This window comes from Lepidochelys kempii, chromosome 1 (assembly GCF_965140285.1).
Source record: "Lepidochelys kempii isolate rLepKem1 chromosome 1, rLepKem1.hap1, whole genome shotgun sequence".
Taxonomy (NCBI): Eukaryota; Metazoa; Chordata; order Testudines; family Cheloniidae; genus Lepidochelys; species Lepidochelys kempii.
In genome coordinates, this window is record NC_136380.1 from 268,573,313 (window position 1) to 268,599,283 (window position 25,971).

The following is a 25,971-nucleotide window of genomic DNA, read 5'->3' on the forward strand; positions in this document are numbered from 1 at the left end:
GATTGGTTTCAGTACCAAGGTATGACTGGTACCATGGTGTTCTGAAGAACTGGAAGTCTTTAAAGAGCTTCAAGTACCAGAGTAGTTTGGAGCCTTTATGAAACTCCTTTTGTGTCCTGAGGTCTCTGGAGCACAGTCTCCGAGATGACCAGACTCTTTTCGATGAGTCTCTCTACTAGGAGAACTAGAACTTCTTTTCTTAGGAGCCTGGGAGTACCTTCTGTAGTCTTTTCTGTCAAGGATTGACCAAGAAATGAAGGTCAACAGGGCAGCAGTAAAGAATACTCAGATGTCAATGTACAGAGGGATTTCCTGGGCCTGAGGCTGGTCACAAAGCCTATTCCCATCGTTAGGAGCTGAAACTTGATTTAATCTGTTATTTCTCAATCTGTTGTTAAAAGATGTGCAGATCTTGCACTCTGCAGATTATGCGAGTATCTCCTAAACAGTGGATTCACCAACAGTGTCTGTCACTAATCAGGATGGATTCCCAGCAGAAGATGGTTTTAATCATGGGGATCCCAGAACACCCCAGCAAAAAAACCCAAAACAAAACAAAACCTCACCCTGCCCCCGAAGCTCTCCGGGTGGGGGGAGGAAATATTATACCAAAACCCCCTGTAAAATAACTAACATATGAAATAAACTGAAATATACTAAAACTAACTGGTTAAAACAAAAACAGTAATGCTAAGCTAGAGACTAAGCAAGATGCAGGCACACTAGATGCTCCATCTCAGGCCAAGGGGAATTAAGAAGGAACAGAGGGCAGCTTGCCCGGGTAAACCTCTCTATATCCTTGGACCACAGCACAAGGAGGACGAGAGCACAGTGCAGGCTGAATAGACACTCCTAACAAAAATTTCCAATCAAAGGCACATGGGTGCATGTGCATCTGAAGGAAATGCCCATAGGGACACCACATGAAGGAGGAGACATTTACAATTTTGATCCTATCTCTGTTCTGTCCTGGCTGAAGTTGCCATTGCAAATCATCTCTGGTTTTGATTTTTTTGGAAAGGGGTGGGCTGCTAACTTTAAGACTTGGATCAAAAGAAAACACATCCTCAGTGGAATGGGAAACCCATTTTTGGGAAATGGGTTTACAGGCTGAATTAGGAATGTCCTGAGTTTCTGAATTCCATACCCCTGTTCCACTAATTATGAGTGCCTAGAGCTGGTCCACCCTGTACACTGAATGAGGCAGGGTCCTGTGGAAAAAATAGTATGTGATCATGTAAATAAAGACTGCATCCTAATACATACACACAAGGGGGCAAATTAAGGTTGCATTGAAACCTTAATTCTGGCATTTCCGAACTTCTGAGTACTTGACTCTGCACTTTTTTTTCCTGTGTGTAACTGCAGTCAGGGTGGATAAAAATCAATGATTTAAAAAAAAATTTTTTTAAATCTGATTTTTTTATTTAAATCTGATTTTTTTTTAATTAAGATACATTATAGTTCAAAGATATCTCATCATGGAATAGGGACTATACATTCTAATTCTATAGTATGAGACAATATATTCATGTAATGTTTTAAGAAAAGTTTTGTAAATGAGTTCCAATAGTTCATGGATTAGGGACCCAATTTTATGGGGCTCCAGGGGCTTCTGTATAGATTATTTAGGTTAATCTTTCTATCTACCCAATGGGACTCAGTGCTCAGTCTAGAAGATACCATCAGAGAGGCTTAGTTTCGCAGTTCTCAAACTATGGATTCGTGTCTCCAGAGATAACATGCTTGTTAACAGCAAAAATATTTTTAAATAAATCAATAAATAATATATAGAGGTGAGAAATAACAGACCTCAACCCTATTGTCCCTCTGCAAATTTGTGTACACAGAGTCAATCCCTTACCTCTCTCTAAAAGTGCAAAGTTTCAAAAAGTTCAAGGAACAGAAGATTGTTGGGGGGCGGAATAGATCTGGACAAGGAGAAGAAGTCTAGAGATAAATGTGAGAAGGGAGGGACAGGCAGTAGAAACAAAAGGGAAACTGTCTGAGCAGCATATTACAGAAGTCTTGAGGTCTTTCTGACTGTAGCCTTCATTGATTTGAGATCTACCATACCATTCTCTCACTAGAAGGGAAAACCTATAATGGCAACCGGCTGTAAGAGAGACCCAGTTTGGGAATATTTGAATGAAATTCCTCTATCTGTGGGTAAGACAGCATATGTGCAAAATGCCAACAGTGCAACAAAGAAATCCAAGGCCTGGTGCACGAATGAAACAACATCATGAGAAGTGTTCCTTCTCAGGAGGCAGCTATGTTGAAAATGATGAAAGGAACATGTCTGAACATACAGGATCTTCAGGTTGGTAACCTTTCTTATTTCATACTTCTTTCTTAAGGACTGCCTGTCTTCCTTCTGGACTATTCTTGAATTTTCATGTTTGAGCAAAAAAATATAGTTGTTACTCCATGGTACCATCATTTTAGATGCAGTTGTAATAAAAAAAAATCTGAAATGGACATATCTTCCTTTTACAATTTCACCTTTAAAATAGTACTGAGTGTTACTGAACGCAATGGAGTAATACTAAATGAGCAGTATGGTAATAATAATTAAATAACTGCATTGACTTGTTTTATTTAGGAGAATGCATCCTCAACATACAGGATTCTGAAGACTATCCATGTTCAAGATCACCATCGTTTTCTATAGTTTCAGAGTTATCTGCCAGTGATAGTGTTTCAGTCACATCACATACGTCACATAGCCACAGTATATCACCTGTAGCGAAAAGGGAAAAAAAAAAAAAAAACCTCCATCATCCAATCAATCCCTCTCTAAAAATAAAAATTTGTGATAAGAACCAGCAGATTACAAAAAGAGGTAACTGATGAAAAAATTGCCCATTTTTTTAATGCAACAAACCGTCCTTGCTGTATGACTGAGAACCCACACTTCATTAATATGGTTCAGTCATTAAGACCAGGATACAGTCCACCCAACAGAGCAGATGTCGCAAGTAAATTGCTGGATAAAGTGTATGAAAGAGAAATTGAGCAGTGTGCAAAAGGCCTAGAGGGTGAAATTGTTAACCTGAGTCTTGATGGGTGGAGCAATGTCCACAATGATCCTGTTGTAAGTGCTTGTGTGACAAAAGAAGAAGGGAATGTTTTCCTTACAGAAGACATTCTGTTAGCTAAAACAAACTGTGAAAAAAAATTCATATGTCTAGTATGCAGCTTGGTCACAGACAATGCTGCAAATGTATCCAAGATGAGAAGAAATTTAGAAGAGAGTCCCAAGCTAATAACATATGGTTTCAGTGCTCATTTGATGCACCTCCCAGCCAAAGACTTCAGTGTTCCAGAAATAAAGGCTAATGTTGTTGAAATTAAAAAATACTTCTGTAACAACCACTTTGCAGCAGCTGCTTTGAAAAGAGTGGAAGGAACCAAGCTAACTCTCCCACAAGATGTGTGACGGAACTCAGTAGTGAACTGTTTTGAACACTATATCAAGAACTGCCCTAATCTGTTTGCGAACGAAATGGTGAAAAAATAGATGGCTCTGTCACAGCCAAAGTTCTCAACACTGGGTTTAAGAGAAATGCTGGACACATGCTTAGTATCCTGAAGCCTATTTCTGTAGCCTTGAACAAAATACAGGGAAATAGTTGTTTTATTGCTGATACTGTTGAAATCTGGAAGGAACTGAGTGAGATTTTAAAAAGAGAAATATGCAATGACAGAGTTAAATTGCAAGCATTAAAAAAAAAAAAAAGCCCGAATGTGACAAGCACTATCTCCAGCTCATTTTCTTGCAAATATTCTCAATACTCGGTACCAGGGTCAAACTTTAACTGCTGAAGAAGAGGAGATGGCTATGACATGGACATCCAGCAATCATCCCTCCACAATGCCAACTATAATAAGCTTCAGAGCTAAGGGTGAACCTTCAAGAAATATATGTTTGCTGATGTTTTAAAGAAAGTCACACCAGTGAACTTTGGAAGTCACCTAAACACTTGGATTCAGACACTGTTGAAGTGATAATCTCACTTTTAACAACAATAGCTTCTTCTCCCGGTGTAGAAAGAATATTTTCTTCCTTCAGACTAATTCATTCCAAATTGAGAAATCATTTGGGACCTGAAAAAGCAGGAAAGCTTGTTTTTCTTTTCCAGATTATGAACAAACAGGAAAATGAAGATGAAGAGACGACTGAGTTAGCTGCAGAAGCCAATATTTTAAGTTTCTCATGTTGACCTGACTGACACAGTCAATTTTTTTTTAAATATTTAATTTAACTATTTTAGTTAAAAACAATTTTAACAAAAACAAACCTGATTTTAAAAAACTTGAATGTTTAACTAAATTCAAACATTCATATGCTTGTTTTGTTAAAATATTATATGTTTGTTGTTGAAGAAAAAAAAAATCCAGAATACATAACGTTGTAGTTTTAGTTAAATGAAACAATTTAAATGTCTGTCTGGTGATGTCCTCCTAATACAGCATGGCAAGAAAATCCTCCATATATTAATGATTAAACTGTTGAATTGGAGATAATTCACCTCCCAGTGACTTCATAAACATCTGCTTCAATTACCTTTGGTAAATGAAATAACCAATCATTCATGTTCTGATATAGCTGTAAAATTAATCTGAAAAGTTTTCAAAATAAATTACTTAAAAAATGTAAAGGGTGTACCGTCTAAAAATGAAACCTACCTCTATCTCTGAGTTGTGAAGAATATGTATTAAGGTTATAACAACCAACAAGAATGCACTTTTATGTAGAAATCTATGATTAAATTGAGTCTTCCTGACTAGTAATTTAAATAAAATCCACCCCGTAGGCCGTCATACCTCATGACTGGAGAATTGCTAAATATATTACATCTATTTTTAAGAAAAGAAAAAAAAAGGCCTGTTAGTTTGACATCAACTGTATGTAAAGTCTTAGAACAAATTCTGAAAGAGAGTAACTAAAAACAGAGGTAAACGATAATTGGGATAAAATACAACATGGTTTTATAAAAAGTAGATCGTGCCAGGCCAACCTGATCTCTCTCTCTCTCTGAGAGAATAAGATTTTCTAGACAAAGGAAATACAGTAAATCTAATCTACCTGAATTTCAGTAAAGCACTTGATGCAGTTCCACATGGGAAATTATTAATTAAATTAGAAAAGATGGAGATTAATATGACAACTGAAAGGTGAACATAAGAATGGCCATACTGGGTCAGCCCAGTATCCTGTCTACCGACAGTGGCCAATGGCAGGTGCCACAGAGGGAGTGAGCCGAACAGGTAATGATCAGTGATCTCTCTCCTGCCATCCAACTCCACCCTCTGACAAACAGAGGCTAGGGACACCATTCCTTACCCATCCTGGCTAATGGTCATTAATGCACTTAACCTCCATGAATTTATCCAGTTCTCTTTTAAACCCTGTTATAGTCCTAGCCTTCACAACCTCCTCAGGCAAGGAGTTCCACAGGTTGACTGTGTGAAGAAGAATTTCCTTTTGTTTTAAACCTGCTGCCCATTAATTTCATTTGGTGGCCCCTGGTTCTTATATTATGGGAACAAGTAAATAACTTTTCCTTATTCACTTTCTCCACACCACTCATGATTTTATAAACCTCTATCATAGCCCCCCCCTTAGTCTCCTCTTTTCCAAGCTGAAAAGTCCTAGCCTCTTTAAGCTCTCCTCATATGGGACCCATTCCAAACCCCTAACTATTTTAGTTGTCCTTTTCTGAACCTTTTCTAATGCCAGTATATCTTTTTTGAGATGAGGGGACCACATCTGTACGTAGTATTCAAGATGTGGGCATACCATGGATTTATATAAGGGCAATAAGATATTCTCCGTCTTATTCTCTAACCCTTTTTTAATGATTCCTAACATCCAGTTTGCTTTTTTGACTGCCACTGCACACTGCGTGGATGTCTTCAGAGAAGCATCCACAATGACTCCAAGATCTTTCTCCTGATTAGTTGTAGCTAAATTAGCCCCCATCATATTGTCTGTATAGTTGGGATTATTTTTTCCAATGTGCATTACTTTACATTAATCCACATTAAATTTCATTTGCCATTTTGTTGCCCAATCACTTAGTTTTGTGAGATCTTTTTGAAATTCTTCACAGTCTGCTTTGGTCTTAACTATCTTGAGCAGTTTAGTATCCTCTGCAAACTTTGCCACCTCACCATTTACCCCATTCTCCAGATCATTTATGAATAAGTTGAATAGGATTGATCCTAGGACTGACCCTTGAGGAACACCACTAGTTACCCCTCTCCATTCGTAAAATTTACCATTTATTCCCACCCTTTGTTCCCTGTCTTTTAACCAGTTCTCAGTCCATGAAAGGATCTTCCCTCTTATCCCATGACAATTTAATTTACGTAAGAGCCTTTGGTGAGGGACCTTGTCAAAGGCTTTCTGGAAATCTAAGTACACTGTGTCCACTGGATCCCCCTTGTCTACATGTTTGTTGACCGCTTCAAAGAACTCTAATAGATTAGGAAGACATGATTTCCCTTTACAGAAACCATGTTGACTTTTGCGCAACAATTTTATTTTATTCTTTACTATGGTTTCAATTAATTTGCCCGGTACTGACATTAGACTTACCGGTCTGTAATTGCCAGGATCACCTCTAGAGCCCTTTTTAAATATTGGCATTACATTAGCTATCTTCCAGTCACTGGGTACAGAAGCTGATTTAAAAAGGACAGGTTACAAACCATAGCTAATAGTTCCGCAATTTCACATTTGAGTTCTTTCAGAACTTTTGGGTGAATGTCATCTGGTCCCAGTGACTTGTTACTGTTAAATTTCTCAATTAATTCCAAAACCTCCTCTAGTGACACTTCAATCTGTGACAATTCCTCAGATTTGTCACCTACAAAAGACAGCTCAGATTTGGGAATATCCCTAACATCCTCAGCCATGAAGACCGAAGCAAAGAATTAATTTAGTTTCTCTGCAATGACTTTATCGTCTTTAAGTGCTCCTTTTGTATCTCGATCGTCCAGTGGCCCCACTGGTTGTTTAGCAGGCTTCCTGCTTCTGATGTACTTAAAAACATTTTGTTATTACCTTTTGAGTTTTTGGCTAGCTGTTCTTCAAACTCCTTTTTGGCTTTTCTTATTACATTTTTACATTTAAATTTGGCAGTGTTTATTTACCTTTACCTTTCTATTTACCTCACTAGGATTTGACTTCCACTTTTTAAAAGATGCCTTTAAAAGGTGGATAAGGAACTGGTTAAAGAGGAGACTATAGCCGGTCATACTGAAAGGTGAACTGTCAGGCTGCAGGGCAGTTACTAGTGGAGTACAAAGATCAATTTTGGGACCAGTCTTATTTAACGTTTTCATTAGTGACCTCGGCACAAAACGTGGAAATGTGCTAATAAAATTTGCGGATGACACAAAGTTGGGAGGTATTGCCAATATGGAGGAGGACCGGAATATCATACAAGAAGATTTGGAGGACCTTGAAAACTGGAGTAACAGAAATGGGATGATATTTAATAGTCATGACCTTGCACTTAGAGACTAACAACAAGAATTTCTGCTATAAGCTGGGGATGTATCAGTTAGAAGCGACAGAGGAAGAGAAAGATACAGGTGTATTGACCACAGGGTGACTATGAGCCGTCAATGTGATGCAGCTATGATAAAGGCCAAAGTAACCATAGGATGCATCAGGTGAGATATTTTCAGTAGACTCTGGGAAGTGTTATTACTATTATACAAAGCACTGATGAGACCTCATCTGGAATAGTGAGTGCAATTCTGGTCTCCTGTGTTTAAGAAAGATGAATTCAAACTAAAACAAATGCAGAGAAGGACTACTAGGATGATCAGAGGAATGGAGAACCTACCTTATGAGAGGAGACTCAAGGAGCTTGGGTTGTTTAGCCTAACCAAATGAAGGCTGAGGAGAAATAGGATTGCTCTCTATAAATAGATCAGAGGAACAAATATGAAGGTGGCAGAGGAGTTATTTAAATTAAGCACAAGAGCAAACCGATTAGCACAAGAACAAACCGATATAAATTGGCCATCAACAAGTTTAGGCTTGAAATTAGATGACTGTTTCTAACCATCAGGGGAATGAGGTTCTGGAACAGTGTTTCAAGTGGCGCAGTGTGGGCAAAAAAAAATCTAAGTTTTTTAGTTTTAGTTTAATTTTTTCAATCTGGTTTCAAGATTGACCTTGATAAGCTTATGGAGGGGATGGTATGATGAGACTGTCTACAATGGCATGTGACCCATCTGCGACTGCTAGTAGCAAATATTTCCAATGGCCAGAGACTGGTTACTAGATGGGAAGGGCTCTAAGTTACTACAGAGAATTCTTTTCCAGGTGTCTGGCTGGTGGATCTCACCAAGATGCTCAGGGTCTAACTGATCGCCAGGATTTAGGATCACTAACTGTTTAGGATTGGGAAGGAATTTCCCCTCAGGTCAGATTGGCAGAGATGCTGTGGGGTTTTTGCGCCCCTCTGCAATATAGGGTACAGGTTACTTACTGGTTTGAACTGGACTAAATGTTGGACGCTCTGTAACTTAAGGTCTTTAAATCACGAGGTTAAGCCAGAGGTTAAGTGGGTGTGAGAGGCTCTGTGACCTGCCATGTGCAGGAGCTCAGACTACATGATCATGATGGTCCCTTCTGGCCTTAAAGTCTATGAATCTATGAGACAAGGTGAATTATGTAGAATCTTTTATAAGACCAACTTCTCTTGGTTAGAGATAAGCTTTTGAACTTACATAGAGCTCTTCTTCAGGTCTGAATGTCGCAGTTGAAATAGAGACACAATGTGGGTTAGCTACCTTAAATATCCTGGGACCAACATGGCTACAACAATGCATATGCCTATGAATCTATGAGTAAATTAACAACAAATCAGGGTGAAATCCATTCATAGGGCCCCGTCCTGCAAACATTTACACACAAGTAACTTCAATCATGCAAGTAGTCCAACTAAACTCAGTGTAACTATGCATGTGTATGAAAGGTAAGTTACTCATACCCATGTGTGTTTGCATAATAAGATCCATAAACTTGTAATTTGGATCACATTCTGAATTTCAGTTTGATATATTTTGGCATACAGTGTTCTCTCTGAGCTTAGATTCCTTTCCACTCTATCCTACATGTAATATTGCGATAAATGTGTACTATTTCACCTAATAGGTTTTGCTCTCACTAACACCCAAAGGAGCCTCCATAAAACTTAAGCACCGGGTTTTGGCTCATATACAAGAAAGTATGCTATTTTATAGCATTACCCAGGTGCCAATTTCAAGCATGCACTCTTTAAAACTTTTTTTTTTTAATTGGTCTTGTTTGTGTGCTAGGACTCAGTAAAATATTTAAATAGGAATGATGAATGCTTTTAATAAGTGCATGTTGGAACTGGAAAAAAAACAAAAACAAAACCCACTCTCCAGACAGTGCAGTAATGTTGATTAGTGATACTTCTTGGGTACACAGGAAGCATTCTACTTCACCTCATACTGCACTGCATACCCAAGGGGGTTAATTAATCAGTGTCCCTAAAGACTACAGTGGCTTATTGTTTAATAAATGTTGTTAAACATACTTCTCTTTATTTAAAAAGAGGGAAAGTTTAGCTGCATAAAAAAACCATTCAACATTTTTTTCTGAGTCTTGAAACCTTTCGAAGACTTGCTCAATAGACTTGAGAATATTTTTTCAGAACTGAATTTGCTCAAGTTAAATTCCAGTAAGTTATACCTTACAGAGCAATGACATTTACTTCCTTGAAGAGTAAGGGTCAGAAATCCTGCAAAACAGCTGCTAATTAGCATCATCTTCTCCGCCAAAGCAATATACAATGTTAAAAAATAACGCAACAAGGGCACATGCATTAACTGCTTTTGTGGTGAGCTTTATTTTAAAAGAAAAAAAATGTAAAGAACTTCCTGCATCTTTAAGGGCTAACTGTAAGTACTTCTCTCACCCAAAGTACAGGTGTGATGCATAAACTCCAGAGGAATGAGAAAACTCATTTAGCCTTCCTCTTCACTACAAATACTGTGGCATGAAAAGCAAGACAGGCAGTTCCAAGTCTAACACTAGTCATGCAAAAGTAAAGTCAAATAAAAAAAATGGAGCATGCCTTTAAAACAAATATCACAAAATATGCTGCACCATAATTTTCTTCTTTTGTTTTGTTAGCATCGGGCATATATAATCTGATTCTTGAGTAAAAGGCAAAGATCTCCACAAGTCCCTGGGAGATTTAACTAACCTAACTCTCATCCTATATTCCCCAGCTATCTTTCTAGTGAGAGCTGGAAAGCAGAGTCAGGGGGATACAAAAAACTAGCCCGCAAAGCATTCCACGTTTTAAGCCTCTTGGGCAAAAACTGCACCTAGAACAAGACCCTGCTAACAATAAAAAGCTCAGAGGAATGCCTTTCTAGGGAGCCCTCTAAGTGAGACTTAGAAAAGAGATGGCTAACGGGGACGGATGGACGGACACGGGACAGATAGATATGATAAAGGTCTATAAAATCATGAATGGTGTGGAGAAAGTGAATAAGGAAATGTTATTTTACTCCCTCACATAACACAAGAACTAGGAGTCACCCAATGAAATTAATAGGCAGTGAGTTTAAAAAACATACATAAGGAAGTACTTCTTCACAAAAAACCACACAGTCAACCCATGGAACTCGTTGCCAGGGGATGTTGTGAAGGCCAAAAGCATAACTGTGTTCAAAAAAGAATTAGATAAGCTAATGGAGGATAAGTCCATCAATAGCTATTTGCCAAGATGGTCAGGGACAACTCTATGCTCTGGGTGTCCCTAAACTGCTCACTGCCAGAAGCTGGGACTGGACAACAGGGATTGGATCGTTTGATAATTTCCCTGTTCTGTTCATTCCCTCTAAAGCATCTGGCACAACCCACCTGTTGGAAAAAAAGGACACTAGGTGACATGGACCATTAGTCTGACCCAGTATGGCCGTTCTTACATTTTATAATTTCATGCAGAACCTAAACAGTCTACAGGTAATCTTTTTATCACTCTACCACAGTTAAACTCAACAAGATTAATTATATAAAGTGGACTGTGACAGTCTACTATTATGGTCACCACTTTTACAAGACTATGATAAATTTTGCACAAAGTATGCCTTGTGAGGCATCATTTGAAAAGTCAATCTGCTGAATATCATTATCATGTTAAAATGTGTGTAGCGACATTATATGCAAAGTTATAAGATTCTACTGTATGCTAGTTACTGAAATAAACTGTAATTTGGGGTAACACCCACAAATCAGTTTCAGAGACAAAGACACACTATCACCCCAGACAGGTGCTAAAGGGCAATCACCTACTTAAGCAGCCATCCTCCAGCAGGGGGAAGGTGTAAACAAGAAATTTACATTTCACCCCAGGGACAATTTCAACCTCACATCCACAGAGGACTGCATGTCACCATGACTCAGCAAGGATGTTTCTAGCTGAAGAAACTGAATTCTAAAGAGGAAGGAAAACACTTGATTCACCTCTCCTCCTCCCATCTTTCTGTCTTGACATCAACAACTCTCAAAGAACTCAGATAAGGGGGAATGGTCTCAGGCTGAAAGGAGACTCAGCCTGTGCAATGTATAGCAGCACATGGTGAGACAAAATTTTTTTTTTATTTTAAGTTCACTTAGCTTGTGTATTACTCTTATTTTGTAACCACTCCTGACTTTCATGCATCATCACTTGCAATCACTTATACGTTTTTGAAGTTAATAAAGATAGATTTTATTATGTTTTTATCTTAACCAGTGTGTTGGATTAAAGTCTGTGGGAAACTCCATTTGGGATAAAACTAGTGCATACAGCATTTTCCTTTGATGAAATGACGGACTTTTTATGAGCTTGCATTGTTTAGTAGTGTCCTGGACAATACAAGACGCATAATTCTGGGGTGACAAAGCTAGAACTAAGAATTTGTGAGTGTTGCACTGTATGTAATTCATGAGTGACTAGTCAGAGTGAATTTGCATGCTAAAAGCTGTGTGAACAGGGCAGGAGTGGATGTTCTGACAGCAAAACAGTGTAAAAGACACCTCTGGCTAGAGAATTAAAGGGACACAGCTGTTCAACTGTCCAGATTGTATCCTGGGTAATGTCACATGGACCCAGTGACCTTCTCAGTTCCTTCAGCTCATATATAGCTATTCTATGATAAGAACGTGCAGTTTTAGGGTTGACATAATGGTGATTAAATTGTGGCTGCTCCCAATTTTATGGAAAAACATATCACCATACCTATTATACTGCAGGTTTGTCTAGACTAGCTGTTGGTGCGCAACAAGCTGTGGTGTAAATCTACCTCTCACTAATTGTCCACAGGGATCCTGCTGCTGTGCACTAAAAATTCCCTAGCTTGCTTTGATCTATTCTTGTTTCAAAGTGATGTACATCAAAGCACACTAGGGAACTTTTAGTGAGCAGCAGTAGGGTCTACATAGACAGTGAGAGGTAGATTTACAACCCAGCTTGCCATGGACTAACTGTTAGTCTAGACAAGCCCTAAGTAGGCTAGAAAACTTTTACATTCTTTTGTTTTGGGGTTTAACACTGCCTGTATCACTAACAATGTAAATGGGCAAAACGGGCACTTCCTGTACTAAGCTAAATATTATAATAAAAACCCTACAATAAAAAGAAAATTAAGGTTGTGAAGTTAAAAAACTTATAAAATGTTAGAATTAATGTTGCCTGTGGCCTTAATTTGACTTCCTTGTGTGTATGCTATAGGATACAGCCTTCAATTACATGATCTCATACTGTTTCTCCCCCCCCCCCCCCCCAAAAGGATGTCTGCCTCATTCAGTGCACAGGACGGACCCAGTTTGGGATTGAATTAAGGTTATCTAGCAATGGGGCTGTTGTTGGTCAATACCTTCCTGATTTGTTGCAGCGGTTTGAAGGCATGTGGTGAATGAGGTAGGGAACTGCGGGAAGAGAAAGGATAGTCTCATGGTCAAGGCAGTTGAATCCAATTATAAACACAAACATATAAAAATAATATTTCACAGTGACATAATGACTTGTGAACTTTCATACTGCAAGGCGGCCAAAGCATGAGAAGTATTGCTCCAAGATCTTTTTTCCACAAACTCAGATAATTTCCTATTCTAAAAAACAGATTCCTTACCTGTTTTGTCCTGAACAACATCTGCTCCTTTACTCTCAATTGTTGACATGGGCTGGGGTGACACTGTAATTGGTGGGTTAGAGGTAAGACTTTTGATGATGCCAGTATTCTGAATTCCTCCAACATTGCTATTCACTTTAACATCTGTTCTTCTGGATGGTGGTTTATTTGAAGAACATTTATTAAAGCTGGACTGAAGAGAAACAGCAAATTTGAGAGGTTATTAGTGCTCCAACTTAAAGGAAAAAAAAAATACACAAATTCTTTTTTCCTGTTCAAAATATGGACAAGTTTCACAAAATGTTTAAATTGCAAGAAATTGGTCTAAACAAATATAACCTCTCAGTTTCTGATTACAAGTAGGGAATCAGAGGTCTTAAAGCAAATGTGGAGAATGTGGGAGATTTCTGTACTATTTCTATTAATATTGTGTGTGCCTCATTTTACCTGCTTGCTATTACTGTGCTTGACTGCATGGAGTTAAATCAAAGGAGGCTGTTAGTGGGAAACAAACAGGAAATGGACAATAGCAGAGATAAAATACCTCCAGAAAGAATACTGACGGTCCTTAATGGACCCACGAAGAAGCCATTTAATAGGGAAATGCCCACAGCCTAGCTCCAGACAGAGTAGCAGGTTTATTTTCCCAAGGTCTAAGACTAGGCTCAACAGGGACACAAAACCATTAAAGACCCCAGCAGAGAGAGAGGGCAGAGGTAAGTGGCAGGAGCAGTTCAAGATAAGTCTCGGACTGAGGTAAAAAGAGAAAAATGTTGCAGAGGCTGACTGTCTCTGCCAGGCCAGGAACAGAAATATCTGGCCTGTGTGGAACTTATCCAAAACGTGCAAGGAGAGAATAAAGTTTGATTAGATTCAAGTTTAGATTAGGCTCAACCGGTAGTGATCAATGGCTCCATGTCTAGTTGGCAGCCGGTGTCAAGTGGAGTGCCCCAGGGGTTGGTCCTGGGGCTGGTTTTGTTCAATATCTTCATAAATGATCTGGAGGATGGTGTGGATTGCACTCTCAGCAAATTTGCGGATGATACTAAACTGGGAGGAGTGGTAGATATGCTGGAGGGCAGGGATAGGATACAGAGGGACCTAGACAAATTGGAGGATTGGGCCAAAAGAAATCTGATGAGGTTCAATAAGGATAAGTGCAGGGTCCTGCACTTAGGACGGAAGAACCCAATGCACAGCTACAGACTAGGGACCGAATGGCTAGGCAGCAGTTCTGCGGAAAAGGACCTAGGGGTGACAGTGGACGAGAAGCTGGATATGAGTCAGCAGTGTGCCCTTGTTGCCAAGAAGGCCAATGGCATTTTGGGATCTATAAGTAGGGGCATAGCGAGCAGATCGAGGGATGTGATCGTCCCCCTCTATTAGACATTGGTGAGGCCTCATCTGGAGTATGGTGTCCAGTTTTGGGCCCTACACTACAAGAAGGATGTGGAAAAATTGGAGAAAGTCCAGCGAAGGGCAACAAAAATGATTAGGGGTCTGGAACACATGACTTATTAGGAGAGGCTGAGGGAACTGGGATTGTTTAGTCTGCAGAAGAGAAGAATGAGGGGGGATTCGATAGCTGCTTTCAACTACCTGAGAGTACTGAGGTTCCAGAGAGGATGGTTCTAGACTATTCTCAGTGGTAGGAGAGGACAGGACAAGGAGTAATGGTCTCAAGTTGCAGTGGGGGAGGTTTAGGTTGGATAGTAGGAAAAACTTGTTCACTAGGAGGGTGGTGAAACACTGGAATGCGTTGCCTAGGGAGGTGGCGGAATCCCCTTCCTTAGAAGTTTTTAAGGTCAGGCTTGACAAAGCCCTGGCCGGGATGATTTAATTGGGGATTGGTCCTGCTTTGAGCAGGGGGTTGGACTAGATGACCTCCTGAGGTCCCTTCCAACCCTGATATTCTATGATTCATGAGTCTAGGCCTTCTCTGTTAATTTACCTTATTTCCCTAATACACTGTTCCTGTTGACTAATAAACAATACTTGGTTTGGTAAAGGTTTGCAGCAACACAAGTCAACATTTTCTGATTATAAAGCTCCCTGGAGAGAAAACGTCTGTAGGGAGCAAACTAAAAGGGCAGAGTCACAGTGAGAAACTGGGATGCTGAAGCCTGGGGACTCTAAGGGTATGTTTACACTAGGAGCTGGGGGAGCGATTCCCAGGTCACACAGACATACTTGCACTAGCTCTCATCATGCTAGTGCACTAAAAGCAGTCGTGTAGCCATGGTAGCATGGGCAGCAGTGATTGGTGGCGTGGGCTAGGCATGCCGTGTACTGTCACACCCCCATGACCCCCCTCAGGGGGTTCCCTGGGAAGGCCGATCAGCACTGCATGTTGCTAACGCTGCTGCAAGCATCGCAAAGCATTTTGGGGAGGGTCAAAGGTGTGAGTGTGGACTGAAAAGTTCCTTTGCAGGTTGCAAAAGGCTGGGAAGAGGGAGGAAAGAAGGAAAAATAACAACCCAAAACACAGGTTAACTTGATGTTCCAGCTAAACCCAAAGATAAGAGGCTGACTCCAGCCCAAGGCCAGCTACTACCTGCCAAGACAGAAGGGGGCGGGGTCCAACCCCCCCAACCAGCCGTGAGAAAGGAGAGTTGTTGAACGAACTGCAGAGGCCGCGAAAAGAAGCAAGATGGCAAAGGCCAGCCAGGGACAAACAAAACAGTCTCACAGCCCTGAAACCGGTGTGTTTTGGGAAAGATGAAGAAGCCACGGAAGGCTGGTTTGGACTGGTACACAGAGTATGGGGAGCAAAGGTCTCTGAAGGAGACGCCCCCAAGAAACCCCAGGACTTAAAACCCTCCTGGAAGCTAAGGAAAATCGGAGATCACAGCAGATCCTGGATGACCCGTGCACAGGACAAGAACTCCCGCCCACCCCTCCCCCTCTTCTTCTTATGTTACACCCACGCTTGGCCAGCCTCAGGTAGTGCGGGTGTGAGTACGAAAGTGGTTTAGGGCACTAATGCTTTCTTCCTTCCTGAGTATTGTGGGGACCCTCCCCCGCACTCTCAGCTGTTATTTTATTATTTTATCAATAAAGCTTTAAAACTTAGACACTTGGTATGTTTTGTCATCCCCCCACAAACGATCCTGTGGCCTCAGCCTCATCACCTGATGCCTCAGGCAGATTGGTAACAGAACTCTGTCACAGTACGTACCCATGGGATTCAGGGGGGTTTGAACTCAAGATGGGTAGCCCGTGCAACCACTCACCATGCTACCCCAGCTACACTTCTATTTTTAGCATGCTAGCTCAGTGACAGCTAACATGAGTATGTCTATGCAAGATGGAAATCACACATCCCACTCCAAGTGTAGACATACCCTAAGAATGACATTGACGTGTCACAGGACTCCCCCTTGGGTGAAGCGGAGGCCCAGAACAGCACTATAGCCACACCCAAAAAGAGTTTAAGGGTATGTCTATACTACCTGCTGGATCAGTTGGCAGCGATCGATCGTGGGGGGGTTGGGGGGGGATTTATCGTGTCGTGTCTAGACGTGATAAAATCGACCTCCCCCGAGCGCTCTCCCGTCGACTCCTGTAATCCACCGCCGCAAGAGGCGCAGGCAGAGTCGACGGGGGAGTGGCAGCAATCGACTCACCACAGCGAAGGCACTGCGGTCAGTAGATCTAAGTACATTGACTTCAGCTACATTATTCACGTAGCTGAAACTGCATAACTTAGATCAACCCCCCGCACCACAGTGTAGACCAGGCCTAAGACTAAAACTTCACTCATGTTACACAAGACAACTAGCAATGCTGAAACTGTATTTAAGAATGAGAAGAAAATTAAAAGGACAATGTATACAATTAATGTTTGTTTTCTATACAATTTCTCTTGCTCAGTTGACGTATCTGATTCTCCTTTATGTTGATACCTGTAATACATTGACAGTTCAGTATACATATTTCTTTAGAAGACTTCAAGTTAATGGTTTCCTTTTATTAACCTAAGTCTGCGTGATAAGGAGGAAATGTTTTACCTTTGAACAAGTGCTACTGTACTGAAGGCGTATACACTTCACAGAGGTTTTGTGAGCACTGACTGTTTTTACCGGTGATGTCAGCTTTCTTAGATCATAATGGTAAATTTTTCCACGGGAAGAGCCAATAGCCAGGGTAGTGCCATCAGGCATAAAATCTACTGCTGTCAGAGGAGATTCAGCTACCAGAGTTCTCAGTAGTCTTCAGACAGGAGAAATATAGGAAGATGTTATAATTAATTATTTAAAATACTTTTCAAGTCAAGTCACTCTTTTTATTAGACTTTCAAAACAGCACTGAAGAATTACAGCAAACTATATAACACAGACTTTTGTAATTCAACTACAGATTTACAATATATCTGTTCTTCTAGGAACTGATCAAATACCTACTTAAGGCAGTGGAAAGGCTCCTATTGACTTCAGTGGGCACTGGATCAAGCCTTTAGTGAAGCTTGTACACTTACATATTAGCAAGATATTATATATACCCTAAAAAGGAATTTAACAGGAGCACAACCACTGTAGCTCACGAAAGCTCATGCTCAAATAAATTGGTTAGTCTCTAAGGTGCCACAAGTACTCCTTTTCTTTTTGCGACTATTTTCTAGAGAATTCAATCTAGAAGCTATCATTCTTAATACGGTCTGACTTTAAAACAAACACTAACAACCTCTAATCACAGATAAATGTACTTCTTGACGTTACAAGAATTGAGTCAAATTCCCATACAATCCACTGATAGATAATGTTTACCATAAATTATATAATCCTTACTTTTTACTTGAAGTGTCATAGAGAATGATCCTTTTATCCAAACCTATGGTTACAAGTAGCAACTCATTGACAGGAGAAAAGCAGATTTCTGAGGCTGGAGCTTTGTGAGCATTTTCAAAATTATGGTATGGATTTTGACTATTTACATCCCACAACGTCACAGTTCCACTGTCAGACACACTGCCCAATAAAGACTTCTTAAAGGAAGAATATTTCAAGTGTCGAATAGGCTGTAAAATAAACCAAACATGCATAATGCACTATTAACTTAAAATTATTAAGAAGTTACATGCATACAATACATCCACATATAAAGTAGAGGTTAAACAAGTCTAAATCATTCAGACCAAAAAAAAAAAGTCATCTGAATTAGGATGGCAAAAGCTGACTTAATTTAACAAGCCATAAGTCAATAGACTGACATCATGTTTCTTAGACATGATGCTTCAAAGGAAGGCGGCTTTAAAAACAAAAAAACAAAACAAAAAAACTACACACCGATAGTGCATTTGGTCAGTATTGCAATGCAGTATGTGTGAAGTGAAAATTCCTTCCTGACCACTGTGCTGCTCAGCTTACACCACAGTCAAAAAGTGAGGGTTAAGGAAGCAGCAGCAGAAACTCTTGAGAAAAGTTTCCTGATTTTATGCCAATTACCCTTATAATTAAAGGAAACTTTTAAAAATGCTTGTATCATACAGTTAACTATAAGGCATCAGTTAGTCTATGGAGACTGTGTCTAGACAAGTGAAAAGCAATATTATACTTTTACTACTTGCTACCTTACCAAGAGTGTTGGACTTTTTAAATATACCACAGTGATGTGGACGTAATTTGGTAAAACATGATGAAGAAGAGGAAGTTACAGCTAGCATGTGACACAGCATTTGTAATCTAGGGGGAGAAGACTTGGCTGAATATTTTTACTATTGATGTCCAAGGACACAATGTGGGCACTATACATTAGTGTAAATATGATAACTGAGGAAATTAAGTTGACCAAGGCATATCCTGTTTGTCTTCTAATTTTGCATGCAAAGTTCCCCCACCACCACCCAGTGACCTCATAAGTGAATGAGTTAGTGCATGATTTTAAGTCTTTGCTCTGGAGTGGTGAATGTGATGTCCATCAGCTTTCTGAGTACTGTCTCTTTAAAATGGAGAGAACTCACTTTGCTGCTGTAAAGACAGTTGCCATTTTGTGTTCAGATGTAGAAGTCACACAGAGAGTGTCTCTTTCTTATGGAAACAAAGCTTGGGATCTGAGTGTGTAATTCACACCTACTCATGTGGTGCTCTATGCCCCTCTAGTGGTAGCAGGGTCACATAAAGAGGTAGATAGGTTTGATACAGGCTTGGGTTATCTTCTGTGTTGTCCTGCCACTAGACAGGGATGGGGTGTGAGGCAGGTTCTGTAGGGAAGGGTGTTCTAGTGGTTAGACCCTTCTGCCCCATCCCTTCTGCCCTTCTGCTCCTATCCCTCCCTCTCCAGCTCCTGCCCCCACACGCCTATGCTCCTGCCCATGTTCATCCTTCCCCCACTCCTATCTTCTACCTTTGCACAACTCATCTCCCCTCATCTTCTGTTTCATTCTGCTCCTGTCCCTCTCCTCTCCTGCTCCTATCCTTCTACCCTCCCTCTATCCCTCCCTCCCCAGTACAACTCTTCCCCCTCCTTCTCTTCCTTACCCATCTGCTATTGAGTTAGGCAGCTTCCTGCTTAGGCACTAGCAGGGAAAGCATAAACAGCCCTGTCTCCTGGCCTCACAGCAGCCAAGAGGAGCAATTACAGGGAAGTCCTGCTTAGCTCCTACAGCCCTGGGCTCAAGCATATTCAATGCAGACATAGTTAGGCAGTTAAACTGGCCAAAGATACCAACAAGTCTCTAAGCATGAACTCATTTTCAGAAGCTCTAATCTGGACAAGTTTTCCTTCAAACAGCAAGAGACACATCCCTGACACTAGTGTGACCTCCCCACCAAGTCAAAGTTCAGGTCCCTGCTCCAAAGCACAGAGGTACAAGAGCTTTTCAATGAGACAGTAGTAAGTACAGGAGCAAGGGTGTGTGCAAGAGTGGGCAAGCAGGGGCACCCCCCCCTCTACTCCCTCAATCAGCAGGAACACAGAACTCCCCCAGGTCAGGGACATCCAGCTCCTCCAGCTGCCAGAAGAGAGTGAGCTCCACCAGCCCTGGGACCACAGGGAAAGGGGGCAGAGCCAGCTCCTCCGGCCCTGGGGTGGGGGACAGAGCTAGCTCCTCCAGCCCGGGGGGCACAGAAAGTACCCCTCCAAAAGCAGGCAAATTTTTATTCCAGTGCACGCCCCTGCATGGGAGATTTTTAGTTTCAAGCATGGGCAAAGCAGTGTATTTTCCCCTAATCATTCTCTGAAACAGCTGAACAATTATATCTGAAACTTTCGAAAAGTATTCAGCCTGTGGCAGACACCCAACATGGAAAATTTCACCCTAACAATTACAGTCTGGCCAAGTTATAAGCCACTGAAGACAGGGTCTTAATCATGACGCAATCTGAATTAAGGTGTTATAGCCTGCACCACATATGATGCATCCTAGCTATCAACACTTTACTTATAATTCCTAACACGACAAAGATTAAATTCAACATCATATCTTAGAATGAGAAAGGGCCAACAAAAGTAACACTAGAAACCCCTTACATTTAAAGTTTTGGCATTCCATTATAGCTTTATTACATGGATATATGGCCCACAATGGTAAACAGATTGAGAACCTCTGGTTTAGGCTAATTTCAGTTATTGGAGATTAGGAGGTGAGTTTAAAAAGCGGGTCAGGTTATTCCACATCTGTCTGCTGTGGGGTGTCTTGAACCTTCCTCAGAAGAATTGGGTGCTGATCACTGTTGGAGACAGGACACCGGACTAGATGATCTGCAGCTCTGATCCAGTATGTCAATTCCTGTTTTCCGTTACACTAAATCCAATTGCCTGTATAGTTTCCAATTTATTTAAAATGAAAAACAAGCTCCAGTCTTTCTGAAGCCATGCCTGTTTTGATAAGATTCTTAAATTCTAATTGTATGTCATCGCTCCAGAGAGTCCTCACAACAGCTCTGCAGACTGTTCAATATCTGAAAGACTTTTCTTGTAATAAAGCTATAATGGAATGCCAAAACTTTAAATGTAAGGTGTTTCTAGTGTTACTTTTGTTGGCCCTTTCTCATTCTAAGATATGATGTTGAATTTAATCTTTGTCGTGTTAGGAATTATAAGTACTCCCAACCTACCTCTCTCTATACCAGTTGTTATTTTATATGCCTTTATCATATCCCCTCTTATTCATTTCCTTTCTAAGATACAGAATTTCAATTTTTTCAGTCTCTCTTCAAAAGAGAGTTTTTCCATACCTGTGATCATTTGTAACCCCTTGACAGAACCCTTACTAATTCTATAATCTCATTTTTAAAATAGGGTGCCCAAAACTGCACATAGTATTCCAGGTGAGGCTGCACCACTGATTTATATAACATTCTCCATCCCATCCCTTATACATCCTAGCATCTTGCTTTTTTTTTTTTTTTTTTGGAGGGTGCAGATGTACATTGAACTGAGGTCCTTCAGTGAGCTGTCTACAGTGATGTCCAGGTCCCCTTCCGCAGTTGATACAGTTAATACAGAGTCAGGTAAGTTATGTGAATAGTTTCATTTTTCTCTCCAGTGTGCATTACTTTGTATTTATCAACAATGAACTTCACTTGCCATCATCTACCTTAGGGCTTGGCAAGTTCTACTGCCAAGACTTTAAAAAACTATTGCCCCATTCAGCCCTGATAGTAAAGCTTCTTTAATATAGCAGACAAAAACATAAGATCCAGTGGCTGGAGGTTGAAGATAGACAAATTCAATCTAGAAATAAGGCACAAATTTGTTAATAGTGAGGGTAATTAGAGTTCAGCTAAGGATGTAATGGATTCTCCATCACTTGAAGACTTTAAACAGCTTTCTAAATGACATACTTGAGCTCAACAAAAAGTTATGTGCTTCCATGCAGAAATAATCTGGTGAAATTCTGTGAACTTTTTTTTAATACAAGAGGTGACACTAGTCCTAATGGTTCCATCTAGCCTTGAAATCTATGAAGACACTTATTAATAATAACCATGTGCCTAACATTAAGTCAAGTTAGGCAAATGTTGAAATAACTCGCTGAACTGGGGCCAGAGTGCCCAGTTATGCTTCTGAATAAGAGGCTAAATGATTTCTAGAGTGCTGAGCACCCAGCAGTTCCCCTTTGGAAAAAACATTTCTGCAGTTAGGATGCACAGAAGAGGGCCAAGCCCCAAGACTGAACCCCTAAAAAAAAAAAAGTGAAGTATGAAGTAAATTGTGGTATCCAGGTGGATGCAACTCCCACTGACTTTAGGGAGCTCTGTACATGGAGGGCTTGCAGAAACGTATTACTAGTGCAAGGCACTAGATTGATAGAAACAGAAAATAAAGTCCTCTATGGAGCCACAAAAAAACCCAGTGCACTACAGGCTGTCACCGCGCAGGCTTCCCCACACCATTATGCCCCAGCTCTGACTGAAACAGAGGGTCTTTGTCGAAGAAAGGGTCATTCAAGCCCAAGCACATTTTATCTCTGGACTCTTTGGCCAAGGCAGCCAACAGGAAACGTGTGTGTTAGAAAAATGTTGGCTCATAACCCACTGCCAAAACCACAACAAAAAACACCCTAACCATAACTCAAGAGTTTAGCATACAAATTAAAAACCAAAACCTCACCTCTTAGTAATTAGCCAACCTTGGAAGAAAACTTACCAAAGGGGGAAAAAAATACAAATAATATAGTTACAGAATTAAATAGGGGAGAAAAAATACCCCAAAGCCAAAACTATTCTAGCCTTATTTATTAGCCTTATGCAGTTACACAATATCAGTGAATAAACTAATTTCTTCCATATCCCAATGGACAGCCTCAGAAAGGGGACAAATAAGGTAGATAAAGTTAGTGGCTGTGGAGCTCATGATTATCGTTTCAGTATATGAAAAGAATAGAAGCCATCACATACCTTCAGAGATCACCAGCTGCTCAAACAGCTAAACTAACCCAGTTGCTGGGAGAACAGTGCTAGGCATTCAAGATTTGAACAAATGTTTTCTTTTGAAACAGACTTCAATACATTCTCACACAGCAAACAGATAAAATCTAGTAGTGTTAATAAAATCTAAAACAGCAGTTGAAGACTCTAGGAGTAGATGGTCTACATACAGCTTAGTGCAAGAACATACAACCCAGTACAAGAACTTAATTCTATTAATGCACGTAGATGTGAATTTACAGTCACAATTAACAGGACAATTCTTAGGTGAAATGCACATTTTTCATATCACTGAAAGCATTATGACCATGGGCTACGCTACTAAATATAGAGCCTATATAATTTCAGAAATTAACTGGTCAAGAGATTACATTCCATTTTGCTGAATCAGGCAAAGACAAGTCACTTTTATAAAGTTAGTCCGGCCTCAGCTTCACAACAAAGATGCTTAACTCTCTGCAGTTCTTTCCCCTTAATAAGGGTCACCCCTCCTTAGCTAAGCCAAAGGACCTGTGCCAGAATCAAGAGGCACAATACACTGTTTACCCTGGAAAGTTCACCCTTCAAGAATTTGTAGTCCAAGTGTCTAATTATGTGAGTAGGCACTGTCTTTTTAAGCTCGGTAAGAGCACTATATGTATGTTTAAATAATAATATAACTGTATAATTCTGCAATTCTCTACAAGTTCCAATGAAAATCCAAACCAAAAATAAAACTAGTAGGTATATAGGAGCAAAAAGATTTTAAAAGATGCACTATATGCAGATAAACTGAAAATCTAAATAGCTACCATGTTACATAATTCCCAAACAATTCCATTTTGACACAAAAACACAGCAATCAAGTACCCATCACAGTACCTCATTAGAAAATATTATAGGCCCCTTAGTGAGAAAGAGTACTAGCTATATGTATGCAAGTACCTTCATGTAGCACCAACAATATCTATAGCCATCTTCCAGTCTAGTTGTCAGAGCTCTTGATTTCATCTCTATCAAGAAAATGGCTATTCACTGTATTATTGCTAATCATCCTCAAGCATTGGAAAAACAATCTGATCTCTCTTCAGTGAAAAGTTAAAATATACCTGAATAAATAGCAGCTACAATAAAGGCTTATCAATTTGGCACCTACTGAAAACACCACTTTAACAGTGTAACCCAGCTGAAAGTTTTCCAGCTGCTTGTCACTGGTTCTCAAATCCACATTTCCTGTTGTTTTCACTGTTATGGTCTTAATGACTACACACTGTCCATAAATAACTTCCAAAAATAATCCCCAAGATGAGCTATCTATACAGCTCAAGTATGACAAATTTACTAGCTCTATAGCTGAATTGCTTTTTTAAAAAGCAAACTGAGTATTAAGGACAATTCTGCATGAATATAAATGGTAGATGATAATGATGCATTGAAGACACCACAACACTAGAAACTGAACTTTTTTTTAAAAAATGATTTTATGTAGTTTCCTTCACCCCAATGTTTATAAAACACTACCTTTTTCCCCCGTGAAAAATCGTATTAGATCTTCATTAAGTGATGCATGTTCAGTGTTAGACATGAGGACTGCTTCCAGCTCTATGCCAGCACAAAAGGGAGGTGAAAGACCTGCTGCAACAGCTGAAAGCAGCCGAGCCACCACTTCACTGGTGCTACGGAGACACTGGGAATCAGCAAATGCCATGAGTAGGGCAGCGTGGCAGAAGTGCCAATTTTGTCCATCCCCCAGGCCAGTGGTTTTCAAACTTTTTTTCTGGCAACCCAATTGAAGAAAATTGTTAATGCTCATGACCCAACAGAGTTAGGGATGAGGGGTTTGGGAGGGACTCAGGGCCGGGGTAGAGGGTTAGGGTGCGGGGGTGAGGGCTACGGAGTGGGGCTGGGAATGAGTGCTCTAGGGTGTGAGCGGGGGCTCTGGCCTGAGGCCGGGGATGAGGGGTTTGGGGTGCAGGAAGGGTCTCTGGGTTTGGAAGGGGGCTCACGGCTGGGGCAGGAGATTGGGGCACGGGGTTACCTCAGGTGACTCCCAGTCAGCGGGTCAGCAGGGGTGCTAAGCCGGGCTTCCTGCCTGTCCTGGCACTGCAGACCACGCTGTGCCCCAGAAGTGGCCAGGAGCAGGTCCAGCTTCTAGGTGGAAGCGTGCAAGCAGCTCTGCGTGGCTCTCACCCACAGGTACAGACACCTCCCCCCCAGCTCCCAGCCAATGGGAGTGTGGAGCCGGTGCTCGGGGCAGGGGCAGGGGCAGGGCACAGAGTCCCATGGCCCCCTGCCTAGGAGCCAGACTTGCTGCTGGCCACTTCCGGGACACAGCAGAGTGTCAGAAAAGGTGGGAACTAACCTGCCTTAGATGGGCAGCACCGCCAACGGGACTTTTAACGGCCTGGTCGGTGGTGCTGACCAGAGCCAACACAACCCAGTGCCTTCCATTCCGCGACCCAGTACTGGGTCGCGACCCACAGTTTGAAAACCACTGCCGTAGTTAGTCTCTACCTTTATTCAGTGTAATCTCGCTACACCAAAGGCTACATTGCGGGTGGCGAAGAGTCATTCTGCTGATAATTTTTCACAGGAGAAACTTACATGAGGGGGATTTCCCGAAAGAAATCTCCCAGTTTTCCAATTTCTGTAAGCCTGCAGAAATGAGAGTCTACAGCTGGGTCCTTTAAGTGGTGCATAGGCCTTGCATTGGCTCTTTCCACAGGGATGAACTTCACCCTACGTGTATTCAGTCCTATCTACACACAAATAGAAACACATTTTATTTTTACTCCTTTTGAAGAGCTGTGCAGAACGGACAAAATTCTATTCGGACTTGAGTATCAGAATGTTCGCTAAATTCAAAATACAGAGTTATATTCTGCCCCATCTGGCTGATGTTTTTTCTATATTTCTTACAAATTGAGCAAATTTAATCTGG

General features: G+C 40.7%; 1 protein-coding gene across 4 annotated transcripts in view; it reads right to left on the reverse strand.

Moving 5' to 3' along the window:
• Nucleotides 1-25,971, reverse strand: part of NEDD1 (NEDD1 gamma-tubulin ring complex targeting factor) — a 57,714-nt gene that overhangs the window by 21,851 nt on the left and 9,892 nt on the right. For all 4 annotated transcript variants that reach the window (XR_012156706.2, XM_073327474.2, XM_073327476.2 and 1 more), the window contains exons 6-8: nt 17,970-18,199; nt 17,193-17,394; nt 13,183-13,375 (exon numbers count right to left, since the gene is read on the reverse strand). Coding sequence is in view for 3 of the 4 variants with exons in the window: in XM_073327474.2 (XP_073183575.1) it covers nt 13,183-13,375; nt 17,193-17,394; nt 17,970-18,199 (625 nt within the window). In the remaining variant the exon portion in view is untranslated. The remainder of the gene's footprint in view (nt 1-13,182; nt 13,376-17,192; nt 17,395-17,969; nt 18,200-25,971) is intronic.